This window comes from Otolemur garnettii, unplaced genomic scaffold (genome assembly GCF_000181295.1).
Source record: "Otolemur garnettii isolate 467f Iridium unplaced genomic scaffold, OtoGar3 scaffold00106, whole genome shotgun sequence".
NCBI lineage: Eukaryota > Metazoa > Chordata > Mammalia > Primates > Galagidae > Otolemur > Otolemur garnettii.
Genome location: NW_003852501.1, coordinates 3,079,011 through 3,104,569, shown reverse-complemented (window position 1 = coordinate 3,104,569; position 25,559 = coordinate 3,079,011). Strand labels below are relative to the sequence as shown.

Here is a 25,559-nt window from a genome sequence, read left to right as displayed (position 1 = left end):
ACATTTCCATGTGAAATTTAGGATCCATTTATCAATTTCTGCAAAAAAGGAAGGTTGGGATTTTGTTGCGATTGTGCCAAAAGTGTTGATCAATTTGTGAAGTATTGCTGTGTCAACATCCATTTATTAACATTTTTAATTTCTTTACAGAGTAGTTTTATACTTCCTTTGTTAAATTTAATTATTTGTATTTTATTCTTAATTCAATGTGAATTTTTTTAAATTTCCTTTTTATATTGTTAATTGTTGGTGTATAGAAATAAATAAAAATGATTTATATCCTAATAATTTTGATGAACTAATATATATTATCTCAATGAATTTTTTTTATTTTCTCTATAAACGATCAGGTCATTTACAAACCATTAGTTTTTTAAAAAGAATTGTTCTATGTAGATTTCCTGTAAAAAAGGTGGTTTATGAAGTTCTAGCTGTCTGGATGTGGGTGATGCAGTGTTGATAGCTACTGGGAGTTGATAAATGTTAAAATCACTCTGTGGCCCAGTGAGCTAATTGCTCTGCCAATTTTGCCCCTGTTTTCACTCTCTTGAAAGAGACTATCCACTTCCTTCTTATTCTGTCTTAGATCACTGTTGTGCAAAGAAGGCATCCTAATCCTCTACCATGCCATCATACCCATTTGAGCATGGATGCTAAAATCCTGGATGGTCTTATCTCTACCTCCCTCTCACAACTCAGCTCTGTGCTCTTTCTGCTGGAGCTTCACTCATAGGCCTCAGTTCCCTGTGCCCTGGTGCTTTTTTTTTTTTTTTTTTTTTTGAGACAGAGTCTCAAGCTGTCGCCCTGGGTAGGTTGTAGTTGTCATTGTTGTTTGGCAGGCTTGGGCTGGATTCAAACCTGCCAGCTCCGGTTTATGGGGCTGGTGCCCTACCTGCTGAGCTACAGGTGCGGAGCCTGCCCTGATGCTTTTGTAGATGCGGTTTCTCTGCCTGGATCCTCAGTCTTTGCCTAGTCACCACCTATTGTGCTTCACTTGTGTATACCTAACCTAAATCAGGTTAGATTTTTGGTACTATGGCTTTCCATATGCATGTCATATATGCTTTCTTCTTTTTTGGCTCACTTCTCCATTGTAATTTTTCATTCTTTAGATTATTTAAGTACAGTTGACCTTCTATATCCGAGGGTTCACATCCTCAGATTCAGCTAAATGTCGTTCACAAACATTCAGAATAAACAAAAATAATACAACAGTAAAAATAATTCCTATTAAAAAATGCTATTTACATAGCACTTACATTATGTTAGAGATTGTAAGTAATCTAGAAGTGATTTAAAGTATACAGGAGTATGTGTGTAGGTTTTATGCGAATGCTGTTGTTTTATATCAGGGACTTAAACATCTGTGGAATTTGGTATCCAAGGGAGGTCCTGGAACCAGAGGGATGACAGTAATGTTTGTTTACCTCCCCATGAAGCTTCGGCCATGCTTTTGCTCACTGGATCATTAGCACCTAGCACAGACAATGCTCAAAAAGTATTTATTAAGTATTTATTAATTATTTATTGAAGGAAGCCAATTCAGAAGTATTAGTTCAGTTCTTGGATGTTTGTTTACTGCTGATGTAGTTCAGCTAGTAGTTCACCTGGTGTCCATAAATGCTTAAGGGTTTTGGCAACGCTAATTATAAATGACAATATCATTTTGTAATAAGAATGTTTGGCAGGTATGTGTGGTATGTTGGCTTCAGTAATACTTCTTTTTATAGTTTGGTTACACTGTCTTTTATTGGTATTCTATTTTTGTGGATCTGATTTGGTTTTGGTAAACTTTTTTTTAACTTAATCTCTTGGGGGAAGCTAACTGGGTCATAAAGAAGTAACGGGATATAGAAGCTTTCACCTACATTGGATTTCCAGTAAAGCCAACCTTACTGTTTGGAGGCAAGGCTTGGGAAAAGGTGAGGCCATTTTCCTGTATTTCAAAGGATCTGTGGTTGCTTGGACTGAGTGCTTAGCTATATAGGACTGGGCTCATTGGTTCTGTACAGTGCCAGAAAGAGAAATAGCCGTTTTTATTGTTAGTAAGAAATTATTTAAGAAAAAAATGAGGCGTCCTCTTGCTCCTGAAACTTGTTTTACTAATGAACTGGGATAAAAAAGAACATGAGAAAAAGGAGAGATTAAAGTATTTATTACTTTTGTAAAATGTCAACTGTTGCTACAAGACCGTTCAATGTTGTGAAATACAAGAACAGGCATTGGAAGTTTTCAGACTGTTCATATTGCTTGTTGATAATGTGTAAGTACTGTATGACTCATTTAATTATCTTTTTTTCCACTGTCAGTCACCATTACAAATTGATACCCTAACTCAGTGGTTCCCAACCTTCCCAATGCTGTGGCCCTTTAATACAGTTCCTATGGGTTCGGAGAGGTTGAGAACCGATGGCCTAACTGAAGGTGTTAGTAGATGAATAAGAACTTATTTGCATATTTAAGGACCTGTGTGTTTCCAAAGTTAATTCACTCCCCTTCCCCCATGTTTTTTATTGCTTACTGAAAAGACTGTTTGTTGTATGAGAAGTTGAGGCAGAAGATTCAGTAGGATTATCCAGTGACAGTCAGTAGCAGGGTGCAATTAAGCTCTGTCCTTCTGGTTCTTAGCCTAGTGTGTGTATGTCTCTGATCATGTAGTTGTAGAATAGGGCAGGTGGTACAAGTGTATATGCCTCTGATTCAGAAGTTGATGAGCTTTCCTAAGCAGAGAATTTTAGAGCTAGGTAAAATTGTTGTGAGAGAGAGAGCAGGGAATGGAGAGGTACACTGTTAGTGGTGCAGTTGAATTTACGTGTGTTGAATTGAATGTTAGTGGTACAGTTGAATTTGCTGTAATTGACTTTCCAGGGGATTATGATAGTGTTGAGCTTAGAAGACTGGTTGGGTTTTAGCACTTCAGAATTGTATCTCTTCCTGGAACCCTTGCTAAGAGGAAATAGACTTGAGTTTGGTATAGTGACAGAAATATTAACTCTTTAATTTGATGAAAACATAGGAAGGTAAAGGAAGAGTCGATGTAGATGGCAAATTTTTTGTTTGTTTGTTTGTTTTTGAGACAGAGTTTCACTGTGTTGCCCTGGGAGCTCACAGCAACCTCAAACTCTTGGGCTTAAGTGATTCTCTTGTCTCAGCCTCCCAAGCAGCAGAGACTACAGATGCCGGCTACAATGCCCAGTTATTTTTTGTTGCAGTTGTCATTGTTTAACTGGCCCAGGCCAGGTTTGCACCCACTGGCCTTGGTGTATGTGGCTGGCACTGTAACCACTGTGCTACGGATGCTGAGCCAATTTTTTTTTTTTTTTAAGAGACAGGGTCTTACTCTGTTACACAGGCCGGACTACAGTGGCATAATCATAGCTCACTGTAGCCTTGAACTCCAAGGTTCAAATGATCCTCCTTCCTCAGCCTCCTGACTAGTTGGGACTGTAGGTTCAAGCCACCACACCTGGCTTTTTTTTTTTTTTTTGGTAGGACCGGGGTCTTGCTATGTTGCTGAGGCTGGTTATGAACTCCTGGACTTAAATGATTCTTCTCTGTTGATCCCCCCCAAATACTGGGATTACAGGCATGCACTACCACTCATAGGTGACACTTTTTTTAAAAAAGATAAATGACTATTAAAAAACAAAAAGCAGCTCTATTTGCTTTATTTTGAGACAGAGTCTTACTTTTATTGCCCTGGGTAGAGTGCTATGGCATCACAGCTCACAGCAACCTCCAGCTCCTGGGCTTAGGCGATTCTCTTGCCTCAGCCTCCTGAGTAGCTGGGACTACAGGCGCCCGCCAGAAGGCCTGACTATTTTTGTTGTTGTTGTTGTTGTAGTTTGGCTGGGGCTAGGTTTGAACCTGCCCACCCTCGGTATATGGGTCTGGTGCTTTACCCACTGAGCCACAGGTGCCGTCTTCTATTTGCTTTTCTTGTTGTGGAATTGTGTTTTGTTTGGTTATAGATGAATTATTTTCGCACACACAAATTTACACAAATTCAGATAAATAAAAATAAATTCACATAATTTATTTTAGAAAAAAATATAAAGTCATAGCCCAAGAAAATGTTTGAATTCTACTCTTATGAACTTTGGTAAAATGATACCTGTTTAACCAGTGCCAATCTGCTGTGACTCATATATCTCATAACATCTGACAAGCTCATAATACATGTAATAAAAGATTGTGTAGTAAATAATCAATTCATTGTCAGACTGCTCTTTTATTGGTGACATAGTTCTTTAAGAAAAGTAAAGCAATGCAATTTCCAGATAATGTATTAAACTAGTGGCTGTAGACCAAACATTTTAAAACTTTTAAATGGAAACTATTATTTTATTAAAATTATTAAGTGGGACTATTGTATTACTTGACCTTTAAATCATTTTAAAAATAGTGATTTGAGAATAGGAATGTTGTGTTTCTAAATTCTGGTGGTAGTGGTTTATTTGAGTTTTAGAGTATTATTAAGAATTGTCAGGGATAGAAGTGATATGTTTGGATTTCTTATACATACAGACAGAAATAGTTGATTATTTGAGAATACTGATTAAAAATGAATTACCTTAATTCTTTACATTATTTAAAATGTAAATATATAGTCTAAATCTGTGTACAGGTATTCTCACATTGTGATATGCTCTATAGTAGTTTTTTAAAACTGAAAAATAATATATGTACATTGAAAATAACAATATTTCAGGTAATCATAAACATGCAATGAATAGTAAGCTTCCCTCTCCCATAAGAGCCTGCAGAGTCTCTAATTCAGAGGCAACAACCTCAACAGTGTCACAGTACAATCTGGTAACTGAAATGCACATTTCTTTTTAGAATAGCCTTCTTAAAAATTAGTTCTATTTATTATTATACTGTTCTTTTTGTTATTTTTCTGTTTAACTTTTCATTAAGTGCTTTTCAGGATAGTTAAATGTTTTAGTAGAGTGGGATATTATTTGTAGGTATAGGGTTGTATCTTATAAAAGTAGTTATGTGTATTGTTATTAAAATGTGGTATTAGTAGTAGTATTGCCAGACTGGCTGATTAAAAAGAAGGTAGTTAAGTGTATAGTGTTGTTGATTAGCTCTTTAGTGGAGAATAAATATACTGTGGCCTTTTTGCATGGTGTATTACAGGTGTGCTTTGTTAATAGGAGGCAAACAATATGCTGGGGATAATAATTCTTTCTAGGTTTGGAGTTAGAAAATAAAACTCCCATTGACTTTTAAAGTAATTATGGGGAAAAGTATTTTCCGAGAGGTATTATATATTAAACTCACAAATCTCCCCGTGCTGTTGGCTAAATGTAAGAAATGCATATCTTAACAATATTCTGGTTATCAACTTTTTTTGAGAAATTAGGCCATACAGTTGGGCACCAGGGACACTATGGTGTACTTAAAAACAGGAGAGGGGAAAACCAAGATTAAAAAAATAAGATTTGAGGACTGTTTCGAACCTGATGTTTAGGTGGGCAATTACAGTTAATTCCATTTCCTATCTGGAAGAGGCTCTCTTTTAAACTCATATTCATTTTCCTTTAAATAAATAATTGATATCCAGAAGTTTTATGGAGCATGTGCTTTTATAATTAAAAAATGGTAAAGGAGAGAATTACATAAGAATCTTTGTTTAGGTTTAGTTTCTTTTTGTAAGATTTCTTTTTCTTTCTCTTTTTATCAATACTTTTGTAAGATTTAGTAATCTTTGGAGTTACCACCTCCCACTTAGTAAAAAACGTTGTTAGTCCCCTTGCTGTATTATGGCTGGCAGGTTTTGTTAGAATGTGGAAAGCCTTCTTCATTCACTTGGAATAAACTTTTCCATATTTCCAAAAGTAGCAAACTTTGTAAATATTATTCCCTTTGGTTTTGCCACCTATGTTCTTTATCTGTGCTTGAGCTTTTTCCTATAGGGTTGCAACCCCTTTGTAATAATGAAAATACATCCTGCATATTAGATATTTACATTACGATTCATAACAGCAGCAAAATTACAGTTATGCAGTAGCAACGAAAATAATTTTATGGTTGGGGGTCACCACAACATGAGGAACTGTATTAAAGGGTTGCAGCATTAGGAGGCATTAGGAAGGTTGAGAACCACTGTTTTATAAGCATATAAAGTATTAATAAGTTATTGTCCTGATTAAAAATGTTTAGTAGTTATATACATATATTTTGTTTGATTTGGTTATCTAAAAAATAAACAATTTAGTATCATTTTTAATGTCAGATGGTAAACTAAAATATGGAACTAGATTGTTATAATTTGTGCATTTTTGCTTAACACAGCATCTAGGATGGCTGTTGATTATTTATTGAACAGTTTACATACCTCAAAGTTTACCTTTAAGTTAAATAAGTGGCATATTCAAAATAAAGGGAAATAAAACTGGAAAAGAATAAATAGAATATGTGTCTATTTTCACGAATTACTAATAATTGATTGCCTTACTTGATTTATTTCATATACTATAACCTCACCTCCCCTTTCTCATTGTGGGAAATTCTGAGGATTTACAAATGTAGAATACTCAGCTTTCACTGCGGTAAGTTCACAGCTCAGCTTTGTTTCATCTATACCCTGCCATCCCAGGAGTATTTTAAAGGAAATCCTGGATGTCAAGTAAATTTGATCCATAAATATTTTAGTTTCTTTCCATAGAAGAAAATTAAGCCTTCGTTTTTAAACCACATTTTAAGGGTCTAGAATTCAATTAGTGTATTGTATTAAGTGAAGGATATAGCATTAACCTTAGGCCAGAATAAGTGCCCAGTGAGAAAATGAACCTAGGTCGTATCAATAACTCTTAGTATTCATGGACTGACATTTTTTTCTCTTCTTTTTCAAATTCAGGCGTACTTTGAGTTCAGTGGTTCCTTTTCTTTTGGCTTTCTCTTCTTTCCCTGCACCTCCACAAGAGGGCAGATAAGGAAGAAAGAAGTGAAGTTTAAATGAACTTGGTTTGATTTTCACTTTTGTTAGTCTAAGGGAGTTGTGGAACATTTTTGAGGTGACTTCTTGAAATAACTTACAGTGGTCTTCCTTACTCTTCAGAGACAAAAATAATATTAGCTATTTTAAGGGGGGGGGTAGGCAGAAATGTTTTTTAAAAAATGGTTCCCAATGTGTTATCATAGCCTTTAATTTTCTCTATGATTAATAAGTTCTCTTTTAAAATAATGATTTGGGCCTGGACATGGTGGCTTATGCTTATAATCCTAGTGCTCTGGGAGGCCGAGGCAGGAAGATCCCTTGAGCTTAGGAGTTTGAGACCAGCCTGAGTGAAAGTGACAACCTGCACTCTAGAAAAAATAGAAAAATTAGCCAGGCATGGTAGTAGGCACCTGTAGTCCTAGCCGTTTGGGAGGCTGAAGGCAGGGGGATTGCTTGAAGCCAGGAGTTTGAGGTTACTGTGAGCTAAGCTGATATCAAGGCACTTTAGCCTGGGCAACAGAATGAGATTTTGTCTCAAAACCCCCCCTAAAATAACAAGAATTATTTGGGCTTGCATGAAAATACAGCATTTGAATTTTTATCTAATTTTTGCAAAGTATAGTTTTGAGTAACTATTGTTAAGATTTCTCATTTAGTGATATCAGTGTTGCCTAGTTGAGGTATTTTAACTGGGCATTTGATTCGCCATCGAATAGGCATAAGTATGGTTTTAATCCTCAAACTTTATTTCTTAAAAAGCCTCAGTTACTATGGCAGTGTTATTGAGTGAATTGTATTCATAAACACCTAAAATGTATTTCAAACACTTTATGTCAAAAACAGTATTCTATTTCAGGCATGTTTGACATTCAATGCCTGAATGCCCCATAAATTGCTGTTTAGTCTGTGGAATTTTAAATAAGCCTCTACGAAGTTTTTTTGTCAGTGGATTATTTTGTTGTTTAGACTTGGTATTTGGATTCTGTGATCTGTGATAGTTTTTGTTCTTCAATAGGATGTATGTTTACTTTCCTTATTATTTATTTTTAAAATTCTTTTCCCAGTGAATATATTTCTTTTGAAAAAAATGCTATTTTGTTTTGTGTATATCCTTTTAACTGTTATATGATGTTGGGGAAAATAAGACAAACTTGCAGAAATTGATTCTTCTTTTTATATATATTTTGTCAATGTCTTTTGCAATTAGTGTTTTCCTTCTGTTGTCACCATTTAGATCTCTGGTTATCAAAGTTTCTGTATCCCTGCCGCATGACACATAATTACAATGAAACTATTATTTTACATTCCTATAACATTCTTTTTCTCAGTACTTATTCCTTAGCTTCATGCATGAATTATGTAGCATATGTGAAGAGGCTTAAACTGTTACCATTACATTCTTTCTGGATGGCTCCTGATATATTTAGGATATACTTATGCTTTAGACAAAGTAAGAATGTTATTGTTGTTGACCTTGACACCAGAAACTGGGCAGACATTATATAGCTATGTTTGAATCCTCACAAAATGTGCTGTTGAAGCCAACAGAGTCCTGGCGGGAGACTCTCCTGGACAGCAGAGTTATGGAGCTTTTCTTCACAGTAAGTCTTAGTCTTCATCTCTAGTAGCAAGGGCCACAGAAAGAGGGAAATGCCTTTGTATTTTTTTTTTTTTTAAGTAAGATAGGAACGATTGATTTTCTGTCTGAAAGCTTCTCTTTAAAATATATATTTGCTTAAACAGAAATTATATAAAGAAATTCTTGCTAATTTATAAAAGTATTACTTAGTTATAAAAGGTTTAATATCTTAGAGCAGATGTAACTTCTTATCTCAGGACTGCTTTATACTTTCAAAAATTACTGGAGACCCCAAAGAGTTTTTGTTTATGTGGATTATAGCTGTTGATACATATCCTATTAAAAATTGAACCTGAGAACTTTAACAAATGATTGATTCATTAAATAAAGCAATAAGAAACTATTATATATGAACCTAGAGTTTTAGTGAACTACTGACTTTATTTTTAAAACAAAGCAAGTTTCATAAGAAGAGTGGCATTATTTTATGTTTTTGTAAATCTTTATAATGTCAGGTTTATCGGAAGACAGCCAAATGCTGTTACCTTCTGCAGCCTTTAATCAGTTGCAGTACCACACATCATTTGGCCTCGGGAAAACTCTATAATATATGACAGTGAGAATGGAAAAACTAGATACTGTCTTATTATTACTATGAAAATAATTTTGCCTCCACAGACAACCTCAAAGGGGTCTTAGGAAGCTCTAGGAGGTCTCTGTACCACATTTTAAGCACTGGTCTAGTGTAGTGTACTTTTTATGTACTGATTATATTTATCAGTTTTGGGTTAAGTTGAGTAGTATAACTTTAGGCAGTTTTCTTTTATTGGATAAATGTTAAAAGGTAAACAGTATGTTCTCACATCCCCAGTGAAGTATTTAAAATCTGGAAAATATGTATGTGCCTGTGTCTGTGTGTGTTAGATGCTAATTTGCAGTAATAGGGTAAGTATACAAGTTAGTTATATATAATGATTTTTGGACAAAAGCCCAAATAAAGGCCAATTAAAAAGAAAAAAGAAAGCTATCTTGCTTAATCCCCATCATTAATTATAGTTTTTTACCTTTTCATGTTTTAAAAATATTATGGATGAGCCTTACTACTGCCTTTTTTGATTGAACCATTTAAAATACTGTTCTTATATGGTTATATATTATAAGATATCTAGAAGAAGGTTACCCATTCTTGGGTATGCATAAAGGTATTTTCTGTAGAAATCTTCAGACTGAGTGTTTATTACCTTGCATTTTCATTTTAAAATTGGAGAAATGATGACTAAAAACACTATCAAGATCAAAGAGATAATTGTAACTAAATTTTAAAATTCTGTTGCCTGCCTCATCTGACAGGAATTGTTTTGATATGAAATCAAGTTCAAGTCTTTGCATTATGCACTTGATGGAAAGTAGATCCCACTCCAGCAGTTTTTGAAAAGGTGAAAAACTTACTGGCAGTGCTGGAAACAACTCCACCAAATCTGAACAGCTGTCTAGACAAACTAGACAGCTGCTTCTGTCAGCTGTGAACTACCACATGCAAATAACTTTTGAATTTGCAAGTTAACCCTTTTTACTTTATTTTAACAGTTTTATGTTTGTGGCTAGTTACTTTCATTTAAACAGTTTATGAACAATTTAATTCTATTAATATAAGATTTATAATGGCTAATATTTTTATTTAATTTTTGTCAAATTTATTTTCTCTCATGTGAATTCATGCCTAATTTAAAGCACTTTTCCACTGGATATCACTATTGTGCTAGATTTGAATAGATAACATGTATAAATATACTGTTACATCAGATCAGGACTTTAAACATGATGATCATAAGACTGTGTAAGTATGTTTGAAGACTTTTGGTTGTATTTTGCCCTTCAGAAGTCTACATACTTCGCTATTTTTCTTTTTTTTTCATGAGGTTTTGAAAAAACCCACTTTCATTAGGTTTCCTCCTACCTTTTTGACAGATTCTTCTTGATCTCATTTATGGCCTCTTCTTTCTTTGCTCATTGCATAAGTATTGGGATTTCTATCTTAAATCTCAACTTTGGTGACTCTGTACTCTTTGCTAGGGCTATCTCTTCTGCATGTAGTCTTGCAGGCACCAGTTCACCAATGACTCCTAAGTCTATATTCAGCACAGGCTGCTCAAGAGTTCCAGGGCCTTATAATCCAAGTGCTTACTGAGTGTTTTAATTTGGATGGCTCACGGACATCTCAGATTTAACATGTTCCAGTAGAATTCGTCATCTTACTAACTTGCTTCTCCTTTTTATTTCTTGTCTTGATGAATAGCCTTCCTGTTCACCTCAGCATGTATCCTGCTAGACTTGACTTTCCCTGATCCCTGTGCCTCTTTCCCATATTTAGGTGGTAAATTCAGTTTGTAATAGTTTTTACTGACATACATGTTCAGATATAATAGAAATCTTTTGTAATGCTGACTTTGAAAGAAGGGCAAGAATCTGTATGCTGTAAGAATGATAAGTTTTATGTTCAGTTAAGCTTGAGCAATATAGGCAATCTCTAAGTACACTTACTTATTTTTATTTTATTACAATGTCAGCATTAGCTATTTAATTGAGGATATTCTTTCACTCCATTCCTTACTCTAGACCAAGAATCAGCAACCATCTGACTCTCTGGGTACAGAAGATTGTGAGATGGGTTTCTTTTGTTCCAGATTACATTAGGTCTCTTAGAATGTATCCCTGGATGTTGTGCTTAAATGTTGATTGGATTCCTAGTTAAGATGTTAAAAGTTTAGCTGTGAATTTCAGATAAATAAGTTAAAAGTCTAGCTGTGGATTTCAGATAAATAAGTTAAAAGTTTAGCTGTGGATTTCAGATAAATAACTTATGAGTTGAGTTCAAAAGTTCATGAACTAGACAATGTGGACATTGGATTTGTCAATTGTACTCTGAATTTAATATATAAAACTTAAAATATATTGGAATATAGTTTGAAAAACATTTGTATTCTAGATCAGGGATTTACAGACTTTTTCTGTGTAGGGCTGGATAGTAAGTAATTTAGGCTTTGCAGAACATAGGGTTGTATTCAACTCTGCCCTTGTAGTACAGAAGCAACCATAGATGACATATAAACAAACAAGTGTGGTGGTGTTCCAGTAAACCTTTATTGATGGCTGTTAAAATCTGAATTTTGTAGAATTTTCACAGGACACATAATATTATTATTTTGATTTCTGCCTCCTCCTCCATGTAAAAATGAAAAAACTTAGCTTGCAGGCACACAAAAATAGGCAGGAGGCCACATTTGGCTTGTGGGCTGTTCTTTGCCAGTGCCTGTCCTAGTCCACAGAATATAGCATCTTAAGCATACCAATAGATCTATTAGTTTTGTAATTTTTAGAGTCATTTTAGTATTTTAAATTTTATTACCAGAACCTTAAGAAGTTCAAGGACTAAGGATTAATGGAATCAGTCAGTGAGCAAGGATTTGAGTGGTCATTGTGGCCCAGCATACCAGTGAGTACTTAAAGAAATGTTCTAACCTGTAGTAATTTATAAATGATTTGCAGAATCAAAGTGGACATAACCTGAAACAAATAGTGAATAATGGTCAGTATTACCTAACATTACAAAGTAGAGAATGTTGTGTAGGAAAGCAAAGAGCTAGAATAGTTAAGTGCTTGTGGAAAGTACAAAAGGGTCACAGTAAATGTTGGGTAGATTTAGATTAATAATTATATAATTTCTTCACTTAAGTTTTCTTGGTTAATTTAAATTATGTCAGATCACAGAAGTGAAACCTTTAGTACCTGAGAATAGCAATAATGTGCAATTAGGGAGCAATATTTTGAGAGCATTTCCTTCATACAGAGCACTGCATACCAGATGTATCACATCCATATTACATCATTGAAATAAAATCTAGATGAACTTTTACATGGATTTAAGTATAATTTAAATAGAATTTTTATTTAGAACTTTTTAGCATTTATTAATGGCAGTGGTGTAGGATAAAGTGAAGTTCAGATGAATTGTAGGCAATCCGAAGATTAATGAAGAGTGTACTAATATGTTGGTTGAATAAATGAATGATTGGTCTAAGGATTTTTTTATTAATGCCACATTCTAACCAACTGAGCTAACTGATCATCTGCTTATTTAGAGATTTTTGTAATACATAGATGACTACTAAAGTTTTGAGATGAACTGTGTTATGGTCCATTATATCACTTCCAACAAACACAATCGACAGTGTCCTTTCTTACTCGTGCAGATTGCAGCATGCTTGGCTTATCAGTGTTGCTAGGAGTGCTTTAATTATTTCCATCTGTGTGGATTTTACTTTTCTTGATTTTTGTATATCTTCAGAACTTTCTTAATGACTCGCACGTTTATTGGTTTTCTAAGTGTGCAACTGTTTACTTCACTAAAGCGGCACTTATATACTCCTGATTGAACTTGTCTGCTAACTTTAGCAAGAAGCTGTAGCTAGGCATAGTTAGCATAATACAGATGACTGTCGTTGTTGCTGTTTTTAGAAGAAGCAGTATGTCTGATGGGCTGGCATCTGTTTCTCTCTTTGTCATAACATGCTGGAGACGTTCATTTTTCAAAATGTAGGTAACCCTCAGTTAAAAATGAATTGATATGTTTAAAATCATGGCCTATGATATAAAGTGGACTGAGGAACAATTTTCAAATTTAGTTTACTTCAGGATTTAATTTTCTAGAAATAACCAGCTACAGTAAATTTTTTTCTTGCCTCATTTGGCATGTAGACACGTGACCCTTACAAAGGAAGAATTTATTTTTATGGATTAGTAATTCTTTCTAACAGGTACATCGAAAAATCAGAGAAGATTCAGATATGGCACAAGATTCTCTGCAGTGCCTTGCCCAGTTAGCTTCTCTCCATGGACCCATCTTCCCTGATGAAGGATCACAAGTTGATTATCTAGCACATTTCATTGAGGGATTACTGAATACTATCAATGGGTAGGTATACTCGCCCTTTATAACTGAAAAATGAGCTCTCCGTTTTTTTCTGTGTTCAGTAGTGAGGAAAGAAAGAAACTAATGATTTATTTTTCTCCCTTCTATTTTGAAGTAAAGTATGGGTAATTTGAAGTAATACACAGAGACTTGCCATTTAAAATGAGTAAGAATATTTGTGTGTTTGGAAATGAATTATTGTAACTTTTCTTCTACAGTCACTTAAAAATATTCATTGTTTGGTTTGTAGAATCGAAATAGAAGATTCTGAAGCTGTGGGAATCTCCAGCATTATAAGCAACTTGATAACTGTGTTCCCTCGAAATGTTTTAACTGCCATTCCAAATGAACTTTTCTCCTCCTTTGTTAACTGCCTCACACACCTCACTTGTTCTTTTGGGCGAAGTGCTGCATTGGAAGAAGTGGTGAGTGACTGTTTTCAAATAAATTTATGTTTTTTACAAGAAAATTTACTGTGCTGGTGGAACATTTTTATTTCGAGTGCTAGCTATTGTTAAAATTACATTTTTGTTTATATGTACAAATTATTTGATGATGTGTTGGGTACATGACTTTTAAAAACAAGTGAATTAAAATCACTTTAGTAGGTTCTATTTATTGGGGTTAAGATTTTAATTTTGAGAAAATTTAGTACCTGAATGTATGGAAATGGAATGAAATGCTTATATTAAAAATTATGTGAATTTAAATGTAAGTGATAAAATTTTTTTAAACATGTTGAAAGCCCATTTTAATAATACAGATTGATTAAATATATAGGGTGCTGCTGTGATATGTAATTTATGGCTGTGATTATGTGTAATTTTATGTATTTTGGTTTTTGAGAATTTTTTATTTTGGAATTGTTTGGAAATTAAGTATAGTTTGGTTCAAATCATTGTAATAATACTTACTTTGATTATACTATGCTTTTTATTTTTTGGTGGCATAGTTTAATAATATATCTTGGTAGAATTTACTTTAAAATTAAGGCCACTAACAATACTGAAGATTTTTTAATATAAATTTTAATATGGATATTTTCCAAATTTTATATTTTAGAAAATATGTGCTAAAGCCCCTTGATAATGTAACTGCTTTTGTAACAATGACTGTGAATACTTAAATTAATAATGGAAAATAATTGATGTTTTCCTACAAAGTAGTTATTAAATTGTTGAAACTAATTTTTGCTTTTATGAATTAAAATGTAGATTTTAGGAGTAAAATGACTATTTGTAGATACTAATTAAAATTTCATGTTGAATCCTAAGTTGTTTTTGGTGGGGGTCTGGCAACATGTCTGTGACTTTTTCTTATCTCTTCAGATGTGTTCAGAGAATAAAGAACTCAGGAGTGACTATATTTATGTAATTGGGTACTTTGGTGACTTGATGATGAAAGGAATTTGGTCAGAAATATTTATATGGTAGAAGAAATGTAGGCAGTAAAGAAATGTAAGTTTAAAGTCATCATATGCCAGGTTTGAATTTTTCAGGGGGTTAATTTATGTAGTAAACATAAAAATCCAGGAAAGTTTTAAGTAGTTAAGCTTTTCTCAGACCCCTGTCAAATGATCATCACTTGTGAACTAGTCAGCTTTCCTTTAAGGAGGTTTCTTTGTAGCTTCCCTTTCCCCCTTGGTTTGTTTATTTTCCCCTTGCCAAATTTTTTGCTGACAAAAGAAACCAAGAAACAAACTAGAATATACACTTCAGATCATAATCTTCTCAAATTTTGCTGAATCAATTCAAATGTGTGTTCTAGTATATTTTATACAATAGTAAATGTATTAATATGAACAATTACTGTTAGAATTTTTATCTTTAAGGCAATTTTATTTCATCTCTACAATCACTCTCAGTTCTTCAGTACAGCAATAGATAATAATTTAATTTCTGGGGTATAAGGAAAAGATTCTGGGCTTTAGGGAGCCACAAATAATATCAAGAAGCTTTAACAGCCACAGAACAACTTGGCTGAAGGCTAGCATTGCTCTCTATAAATAAAGACTCTCAGGTAAATGCAAGTGGAGGTGGTCCTGTTTTAAATAATCTCTTCTCTCACAGGTTAAGCCAGTAGGCAAGGACACTTCTAAATCACATTAGTATCAAGAATTTTTCTTCCCAAGAAGAAACTTTTTTCTTGCTATACAATAGATTCTTAGTGAAAGAAATGTTTTAAAAATTAGTTCAGTGTTGTATTTAATTCTATTAAATAATTTTACCATGCATTGTTTTATGAATTGTGTGTATGAGTCACCTCTGATTGTTTAAATCTGTTGCACTAATCCTAGTGCAGAACCAGTGTTTCACAGAATTCTTAGACTTGCAATGAAGTAGAGAGGATTTAAAATAAAACTTACATACTGTCATAACTGTTAATCTATACAGAATCTCGTATGTTGTCTGTAATGCTAGCATTAGAAATATAACCAGATCCATTGGGTCTGGGGTTTAAAAATTGAGTGGCAGAATGAGGTAGAAAAAAAGGAATCATCCTTCTATGCCATGTAATTTGGGTGAGTGCCTGAGACGGCAGCCCACTCTTCAATTATGTAAAAGTTTATTGAGCACCCACAATGTACCATGGGGTCTAAATATATACATAATCCTTTACATTAAGAATTTGGAAATTCAGGCTGGGTGTAGTGGCTCATGCCTATAATCCCACTGCTTTGAAAGGCTGAGGAATATGATAGCTTGATGCAAGGAGCTTCAGACTAGCCAGGCAATCTATGGGGAACCTGTTTACAAAAAAAGTAGAAAAAAATAGCCAGATGTGATGGTGTGTATCTATAGTCTCAGCTACTTGGGAGGTTGAGGCAGGAGTATCCCTGTAGCTAGAGCTTTGAGGTTATAGCGAGTTATGGTTGTGTGATTGGATCACATTCCAAGAATTTGGAAATTCACATGCCTTTCCAAAAGGAAGAAAGTATATTCAGGAGTGTAACATTCAAAACTCTTTGTGTAAATTACAATTTGGACTCTTGGTGTTTTGGTGAATAATTTTTTTTGGCTGAGACCCAGTTTGAACCTGTCACCTCTGGTATATGGGGCCGGTGCCCTACTCCTTTGAGCCACAGGCGCTGCCCTGGATAGTTTTAATAGACCAAATACTTGTCTACTAAATCAATTATTTTGGAGAATTTCAGAAGCCAGGAATATTATTAGCTGTATAGGTAGTCTGAAGTGAAATTAATTCTGTACTTTAAGGCTGGAAAAAAAAATTAACTAGATGATAAATTAATTTCTTTTGCATTTTACAAAGTCTTCTTAATTCATGTTTTTAAGTGGAGAGTTCATGAAGTTTTATTTGTGACATTCTTGTCACTTCTCTCTATTATTGCCATGTTTATCTTAATAACATTATACTAGGAACAAGTCTATATGAACTAATACTATACCTCTTTCAGTCTTTAATCTTCCATATATCCTTGTTAATGTTTTATACTATGCCGTATGAATATTATTTGTGATCTGTCATCAGACACGAGGTTGTGCCAGTGCTTGTAAGTTTGAAACTTATTATGAAATATTTCTTTATATGACACACTGATTTTACATATTATAAAAATATAAAGAATAATAAGCAAACAGCTGTGTATCACGCAATCAGATTAAGAGATAATTAGGCTAGATGCCCGTAGCTCAGTGCATAGGGCATTGGCCACATACCCAGGCCTGCTAAACAACAACGACAACTGCAACAATAACAGAATAGCCGGGTGTTGTGGTGGGTGCCTGTAGTCCCAGGTACTTGGGAGGCTGAGGCAAGAGAATCGCTTAAACCCAGGAGTTTGGGGTTGCTGTGAGCTGTGACACTACGGCACTCTATTGAGGGCAACATAGTGAGAGTCTGTCTCAAAAAGAAAAGAAATAATGTAGTATATTGATAGAACCTCCTCCCCAAATATACCTGTGACTTTTTTCTTTTCCTGTTATTTGCAAGTAAAGTTTCTGTTGCATAATTTATTCCTGCCAAATGAGTTTTTTATCATGTTTATAAGCAGATGCTGCTAGTGAACTTCCCAGCTAGTGTTCTTGGCAGTTTTTCATCAGCATCTACAATCTCTGATAGTTGAATTTGTTTTCACTCCCAAATTCTTACAAAGAATGATATAGTACGTCAACCTCAGGCTGGAAATATGGAACTCAAAGTTAAGTAAGATTAAGGAAGTTCTTAAAGGCTGTTTCCTATAAATAAAATTTTCTGTGAAAATTAATTACCCGTATTCATCTCACTGTATTTATCTTTGAATTATATACTTTTTCCTATCTGTTTATGTTTACATGTAGAGGTAGTTTTGATGATAAACAGAATGTTGTAATTTCATGAAAGGATTTGGAGTTTCATGATGGTTATTTGCTATTCATGGGCAAAAAAATAATTATTGTGGGCTGGATTAGAGCCAAATATCTGATGGTAACCATGGTATCATCTTTGTTAGGAGTAACTTGATTTGGGGTTGTTTGCAGTATATAATCAATCTTCTAACTGCCCTATCGTGATGTTTATCTTGTATACTTTTATAATATATACATAGACACACATACTTTATATTTTTGAGCAGTTCTGGGTTCACAGCATAAATTGAGTGAAAATACCAAGTTTCCATATGCCCCCATCCTCCAAACATATAGTCCCTCCCATTGGCATTTCACATAAGAGTGATACTTTTGTTGAAATTGATAAACCTACTTTAACACATCATTTTTGCCCAGAGTGTTCATAGTTTCCATTAGAGTCCACACTTGGCATAGTATGATCTATGTATTTGGACCAATGTATAATATTCCTCATTATGGTATCCTACAGGGTAGTTTTACTGTCCTGAAAATTCCATGCTTTGCCTGTTCACCCACCTCCCACAACCTCTGGCAACCACTTATCTTTTTTCTTTTCTTTTCTTTTTTTTTTTTGGCAGTTTTGGCTGGGGCTGGGTTTGAACACACCACCTCTGGTATATAGGGCTAGCCCCCTACTCCTTCAGCCGTAGGCACCACCCACCACTTGATCTTTTTATTATTTTCCCTATAGTTTTGACCTTTTCAGAATGTCATATAATTGGAATCATACAGTGATGTTAGATTTTAATCTCTGAAATTTGATTCAATATCAGAAGAGGGGGCAATTTTATATAGTGAAAGTTGTCTTTCCAATGCTTCATTCGACAGTATTTTCATAAGTAAAATTAATCATTACTTTGGAATTATATATTGAATATAATGCTAAAACATAAAAGCAGATTTTTTTTTTCTATCAACTGAAAGATTGCAAATTTACTCCCTCTACACTTCCAAGCTAATTATGGGCATTGGAAGATAAGTGCTGATATCATACTTTGGTTGCTTTCTCTACTCTGTATTTCTAAATGGAGTAAAGTGGGGTCAAGTAGTCTCATAAGCTCTAAGCCCCTCTCCAAAGCCTCTCTGGCAACAGGCCTAACAATACCCGGGTCATGAGCACATAGCGTCTAGCTTGGTCTCCTTAGTCATCTCTATGCACGTGCTGCTGGCTTGGCTGCTGGGTTTTAGCCAGCATAGCCATGGAGCAGGGCCAGGGTATTATGAAAAAGTGCTAGGTTAGGTTTCAGTTCTCCGTGATTAGACTGAAAGATTTAGTTGCCAATTGTCATCAACCAAATTTCTCATACTTTGCTTGATGGGTTGCTTATATTAGTGTCCAAAAAGAACCAGATGCCTTTTTTAGAAGTCCAATCTTTATTTTATTTTGCATCCAAGGAGGAGTTGGGGCTCTTAGAGGCTACCTGTGATCTTCTCCTAAATAGGAGGGATTAGAAAGGCATATAATACATTTACTTTTTATTTATACTTTTCTGTATGTGAATAATTAAACATATTAGACATATACTAAAAAACAACAAAGATAGGTCTTAGAAAATATCCTGCTTTTTTTCCTCTCGAGTCTGTGTAGGTCAGAGGATGCTATTCCTAAATTCCTTTTAAGATATGTTACCACTGTGTTTATTTTGGCAAGATAAACTGTTAAGACTTAACAAATGATGTCTGCAAAGCACATGCTTTGTTAAATATATAAACAGGCCCTGTGGAAGGGCCCATGTTTCTATGGGAGAAAGTATCTTATTCATCTCCATATTCCAGTGCTTACTTAGTACTTAGTATTTGATGAATTTTTGTTGAAATAAAAACCACCTTCTCCTGCTCCTAATAAATTGAGCACCATGTTTGATCATTTTACATATATACTGTTGTTAACCTTAAAATCACCACAGTTGCTTTTATGATGTCATGTATAGCATATGTGTAGTTCTAAATTATTATAGAATGGCCACGCAGGCTCGGCGCCTATGGCTCAAGCGGCTAAGGCACCAGCCACATACACCTGAGCTGGCGGGTTCGAATTCAGCCTGGGCCCGCCAAACAACAATGATGGCTGTAACCAAAAAATAGCTGGGCATTGTGGCAGACGCCTGTAGTCCCAGCTACTTGGGAGGCGGTGGCAGGAGACTCACTTGAGCCCAGGAGTTGGAGGTTGCTGTAAGCTGTGATGCCAGAGCACTCTACCCAGGGGGGCAGCTTGAGGCTCTGTCTCAAAAAAATAAAAATTAAAATGGCCATGTATGAACTCATTCAAGAGCATTTGCAGTACCTTCTTGCTGTTGTCAGTGTACTCTATCCCAGTTCCATCTCCTTTGCTGCTGTCCCCTGCAGCAGAGATGGCCACTGTTTTGAAGTTTACCAAACCCTTGCCTTTTTTAAAGTCATATGTATGTATTCCTGTAAGACTGTGTGAATATTAATAGCACAGTTTCTTTTTTCTGTTGTGTTGTAAATGAATTCTGAGTTTCCCATTTGCCTTATAAACAGGGTTGCAACAAACATTCTTTTGCATGTTTGTTAGTACATTTATGAGAGATTTTCTAATGTATAAAAACCTAGGAGTGGAATTTTGAATCATAGGATATATAAATGTTATATACGATAGTGTTGAATTATTTGCTGAAGTGATTGGACCAGTGTACATGTTCATTGGTAGTGTGTATGAGTTTTCATTGATCCATGTCCTTACCAACACTCACTGTCTAACTAGTATAAAATATGGTCTTTTTTTTTTTTTAGAAAGACCTTTTTTCTAAAAAAACTTTTTTTTTTCTCTGTTGCCCTGGATAGAGTGCTGTGGTGTTATAGCTCATAGCAACCTCAGACTCTTGGGCCTGAGCAATCCTCTTGCCTTAGCCTCCCAAGTAGCTGGGACTACAGCTGTGCACCACCACCGCGCCTGGCTAGTTTTTCTTTTTTGGTAGCGAGACGGTCTGTCTCCCTCTTGTTCAGGCTGATCTTAAGCTCCTGAGCTTAAGCAATTCACCTACCTGGGCCTCTCAGAGTGCTAGGATTACAGGCATGAGCCACTGTGCCTGGCCATAAAATATGGTCTCAATTTGCTTTCCCAAGTACTAATAATATTAAGCAACCTCCAGCTCTTGGGCTTAGGTGATTCTCTTGCCTCAGCCTCCCATGTAGCTGGAACTACAGGTGCTCGCAACAACACCTAGCTATTTTTTGGTTGTAGTTGTTGTTTGGCAGGCCTGAGCTGGATTTGAACCTGCCAGCTCCAGTGTATGTGGCTGGCACCCTTGCCACTGAGCTACAGGTGCCCAGCTGGTACTTTTTTTGAGACAGAATCTTGGTTTGTCACTCCTAGGCTGGAGTGCATTGGTGTAATCTTATCTCACTGTAACTTCAACCTCCTGGTCTCAAGTGATCCTCCCATCTTAGCCTCCCCAAATGCTGGGATTTACAGGCATGAGCTACACTGTGTCTGGCTTTCATTTGTTAAAACTAAGAAAGTAATATTGATATAGTCTTAGTAACTAAATTCTAGGTTTTATTTGGATTTAACCAGTTTCTCTGTTCCAGGATCCAATCCTGGATATCACATTGGATTTTGAGTTCATGGTGGTTTTTTTTTTCATCATGTATATATATTTTTAATTATAATTTTGGTTGCTCATTTGAGACACTGGTCCTTTCTGTACCTTTAAAATTTGCCTTTCATGACTTTACCATCTTAAAAGTCAATCAAGTAGGGATCCAGTTTTGTTATTTTCCATGTGGATAACAGGTTTTATTGGCCACATTTATTAAATAGTTTTTCATTTCTCAATTATATGCAGGACTCTAGTTTTCATCTCTGAGTGGGTCTTTCCTAAGCTCTCCAGTCACTTCATTGATGAATTTGTTTACTTCTGCGCCTGTATATCACATTGTCCTAAGGGGAGATCATATAAGCAGCAGAACATTATTCTTCAAGAAGAGTTTTGGGTATAATTGGCCCTTAATTCTACATAAATTTTGTGAGTTGTTCATGGTAGATTATGGTTGAGATTATAGTGAATCTTTATGAAGAGTGAATATTTCCATTATATTAACTTTCTTCATTAAAGGAACAATTTTTTCCTACTTACCTTATATTTTTGTTGCCATTGTAATAGTATCTTTTTTAAACCTTATTTTTCAGATTGCTCCTGGGACAGAGAAGTGCATTTGGTATTTGTTTATGTTGCGCTGATACTAAACTTTCATGATTCTGATAATTTGTCTTTAAAATCTTTTTTTAATGGATAATCTTATCTGTGAATATGGTTTGTATTTCTTTGTTTTATTGTACCATACATTGAACATTTGTGTGAATGCCCATCTTGTCATTTATTGATTCACACATAGAAATATGATGCCTTTTTAAAAAATTATATAGAATTTTTTTTTTTTAAGAGACAGTCTCACTTTGATGTCCTTGGAAGTGTGTCATGGTATCACAGCTCACAGCAACCTCTAGCTCTTGGGCTTAGGCGATTCTCTTGCCCCAGCCTCCTGAGTAGCTGGGACTGCAGGCACCCACCACAATGTGTGGCGATTTTTTTGTTGCAGTTTGTCCAGGGCCGGTTTGAATCCATGGTATATGGGGCTGGTGCACTACTCACTGAGCCATAGGCACCTCTCAGAAATTTAATACTTTTCTAAAAATTTTGAAAAAGCAAAGAATTGGAAGTAAAGCAAATCACTTGTAGTTTCATCTTCTGAAATTTAATTGTTAACGTTTTAATGTTTATTTTTTCCAGGTTTTATTTAATTATACTTATGTAAAGACAAAGTCATTGCTAGTATTGATGAGCATATTCTTAGTTGCTTAACTGTGTTAGAAATCATGGTTTTTAATGTAAAACGATGGAGAAACGTTGGTTTTATGAAACGTTTGAATGTTGAAACATCGAAACCATTGTTGAAAACGATGGTTCAGTGAATTTATTTGCATTATTTTAAATTATGCTGCAGAAAAATCTTTCTGTGTTAATCACCATGTGACTTTCTTGTTCAGACATTCTTAGGAAAGTTTTCATTTTGGGGCTTGGCGCCTATAGCACAGTAGTTATGGCACCAGCCACATATACTGAAGCTGGCGGGTTCGAACCTGGCCTTGGCCAGTTAAAACAACAATGACAACTATAACAAAAAATAGCTGGGCATTGTGGATGGCACCTGTAGTCCCAGCTACCTGGCAGGCTGAGGCCAGAGAATCACTTAAGCCCAGCAGTTTGAGGTTGCTGTGAGCTATGATGCCACTGCACTCTCCCGAGGGCGATATAGTGAGATTTTGTCTCAAATAAAAAGAAAAGGAAAAAGTTCTATTTTTGAAGAATTCTTCCAGTTTTGTCCTTTCTACCTAAGGCCACTTTTCATACCTGCTCTTCATGAATCAGGTAGGCTTTGGAGAGTTGTGAAGGAAGAAAAGTAAATGAGCATAGCAGTGAAACAATATCAGAGGTGATATTTTTTTCCCTGACTCTCTTTGTTACATATAAGATTTCTGGTGGCTTGTAAAAAAAACATTTAAGATGAAATAATCTTTTAGAGTTTGCAGAAGAGATTCAGAATAGAAAGTCAAGACTAAAGAATAGAGCAGTCTTGATGTGTAGGATGTAAGATTGTCTATAGATAATAAATAAATTTACTTTTCATATGTGGATTTGATGGACTTGGTGTGGGAGGGCAGATACAATTCCTCAATATTATAGGGTCTCAAGCAAAAAGGAGGAAACTAACCTTCTCAGAGGAATTTTTACAAATATTAAGTAAAGGCCAGTTACGGTGGCTTATGCCTGTAATCCTAGCACTTGGGAGGCCTAGGCAGGTGGATTGCCTGAGCTCACAGGTTTGAGACCATCCTGAGCCAGAGTGAGGCTTGATCTCTAAAAATAGCCGGGCTTTGTAGCAGGTGCCTGTAGTCCCAGCTAGTTGGGAGGCTGAGGCAAGAGAATTGCTTGAGCCCAAAAGTCTGAGGTTGCTGTGAGATATGATGTCATGACAATCTACTGAGGGTGACAGAGTGAAACTCTGTCTCAAAAAAAAAAAATAAACAACCCCCCCACAAATATTAAGTAAAATAAAAATAGAAAAACACCTCTTGAATGTAGAGGATTAAAAATCATACTTACTACAACAGGCACCAATTTCAGAACTCATCTGAGGAATTGCTGAGAACAAGATAATTTCCTGACAAGCTTAGAGATCTCATCTCTTGTGACTTGGAAGGCAAGCCACCAAGTAACTCAGTATAGGAGACGGTGAATAATATGGAATCCTCAACGCCGTCACAACAGATAATGTTTGAACAGATTTTAGCTAGCTGTCCCCCCCCCCCCCATTTCTTGCCTCCGGTAGAGTGCCATGGCGTTATAGCTCACAACAACCTCAAACTCTTAGGCTCAAGCTATTCTTTTGGCTCAGCCTCCCAAGTAGCTGGGACTATAGGTGCCTGCCACAACACCAAGCTATTTTATAGAGACCGGGTCATGATATTGCTCAGGCTGGTCTCAAACTCGTGAGCTCAAGTAATCCACCCAACTCAGCCTCAGATTGCTAGGATTACCAATGTGAGCCACCCGCCAATCTGACTGGCCAATTTGGCTATTTCTTATATTGTTCCTTAACCCTCAGTATACCATCAGGTGGTAGCTTTTGAATTTTTCTGTATAGTTCTACATGTTTGTGACCATTGATTTGTTTTTACGTCTTTCGTTTTTTCTTATAGATCTTAGAGCAAAAAGGACATTTAGTTTAAACGAAATAGAATAAAACTCACTATGTCTTGCAGTTAGCTATGGATACACTGGACTCTTATACATGTAAAATATGTTATGGAATCATAGTATTCTGTTTTCTTATCTCGAAGCATCCTACTAGTTCATCATCTTAGGAAGTATTTTCACCATTACTCATTAATTTTCCCACCTATATACAATGTAGAAAAGACTAAAATAATAAGAAAATGGAAGAATGGTAAAAATCACCTGGAAGAATGATATGGTCATGAAGTAAATCACTTGCAAGTAAAATAAACAACTGTTAATTATTTTTCCATTTTCTTCATTGAATTTCTAAAAGTATGGCATGATCTTTCAAGAAGCTAAAAAAGAAGCCTGGAGATAACATCTTTCAAGTTATTTTCTTTATTTTAAATATTTCATTAGCTACTGTTGAGAATTCAGAATTTTTCATTCTCTGCCCTTAATAACAAAGAGAAAGAAATCACCAACAGAATAAGACATATCAGCTTGGCACCAGTGGCTCAAGCGGCTAAGGTGCCACCTCATACACCTGAGCTGGTGGGTTTGAATCCAGCCCGAGCCCACCAAACAACAGTGACGGCTGCAACCAAAAAATAGCCAGGCGTTGTGGTGCGCACCTGTAGTCCTAGCTACTTGGGAGGTGGAGGCAGGAGACTCACATGAGCCCAGGAGTTAGAGGTTGCTGTGAGCTGTGATGTCAAAGCACTCTATCCAAGATGACAGCTTGAGACTCTGTCTCAAAAAAAAAAGAAGACGACATATCGGAGTGATTGAACAAATTAGGTGATGAGTCCAAAGAGACAGCAACACAATGTGGTAAAATTGATACTATAGGTGAAATCTTAGACTGAGTTTTAGCTGATATCATAGATAGATTATCTCAAATTCAACAATTACAAATAATATATTTTTAAGGACAGGAAAAATAGATGATATTTTAATTCACTCAGTT

General features: G+C 35.3%; 1 protein-coding gene across 3 annotated transcripts in view; it reads left to right on the top strand.

Moving 5' to 3' along the window:
• The window catches only part of XPO4 (exportin 4), a 130,609-nt gene that overhangs the window by 71,437 nt on the left and 33,613 nt on the right, over positions 1–25,559 (top strand). For all 3 annotated transcript variants that reach the window (XM_023517231.1, XM_003796700.3, XM_023517232.1), the window contains 3 exons: positions 8,438–8,550; positions 13,343–13,500; positions 13,748–13,922. In XM_023517231.1, coding sequence (XP_023372999.1) covers positions 8,438–8,550; positions 13,343–13,500; positions 13,748–13,922 — 446 coding nt within the window. The remainder of the gene's footprint in view (positions 1–8,437; positions 8,551–13,342; positions 13,501–13,747; positions 13,923–25,559) is intronic.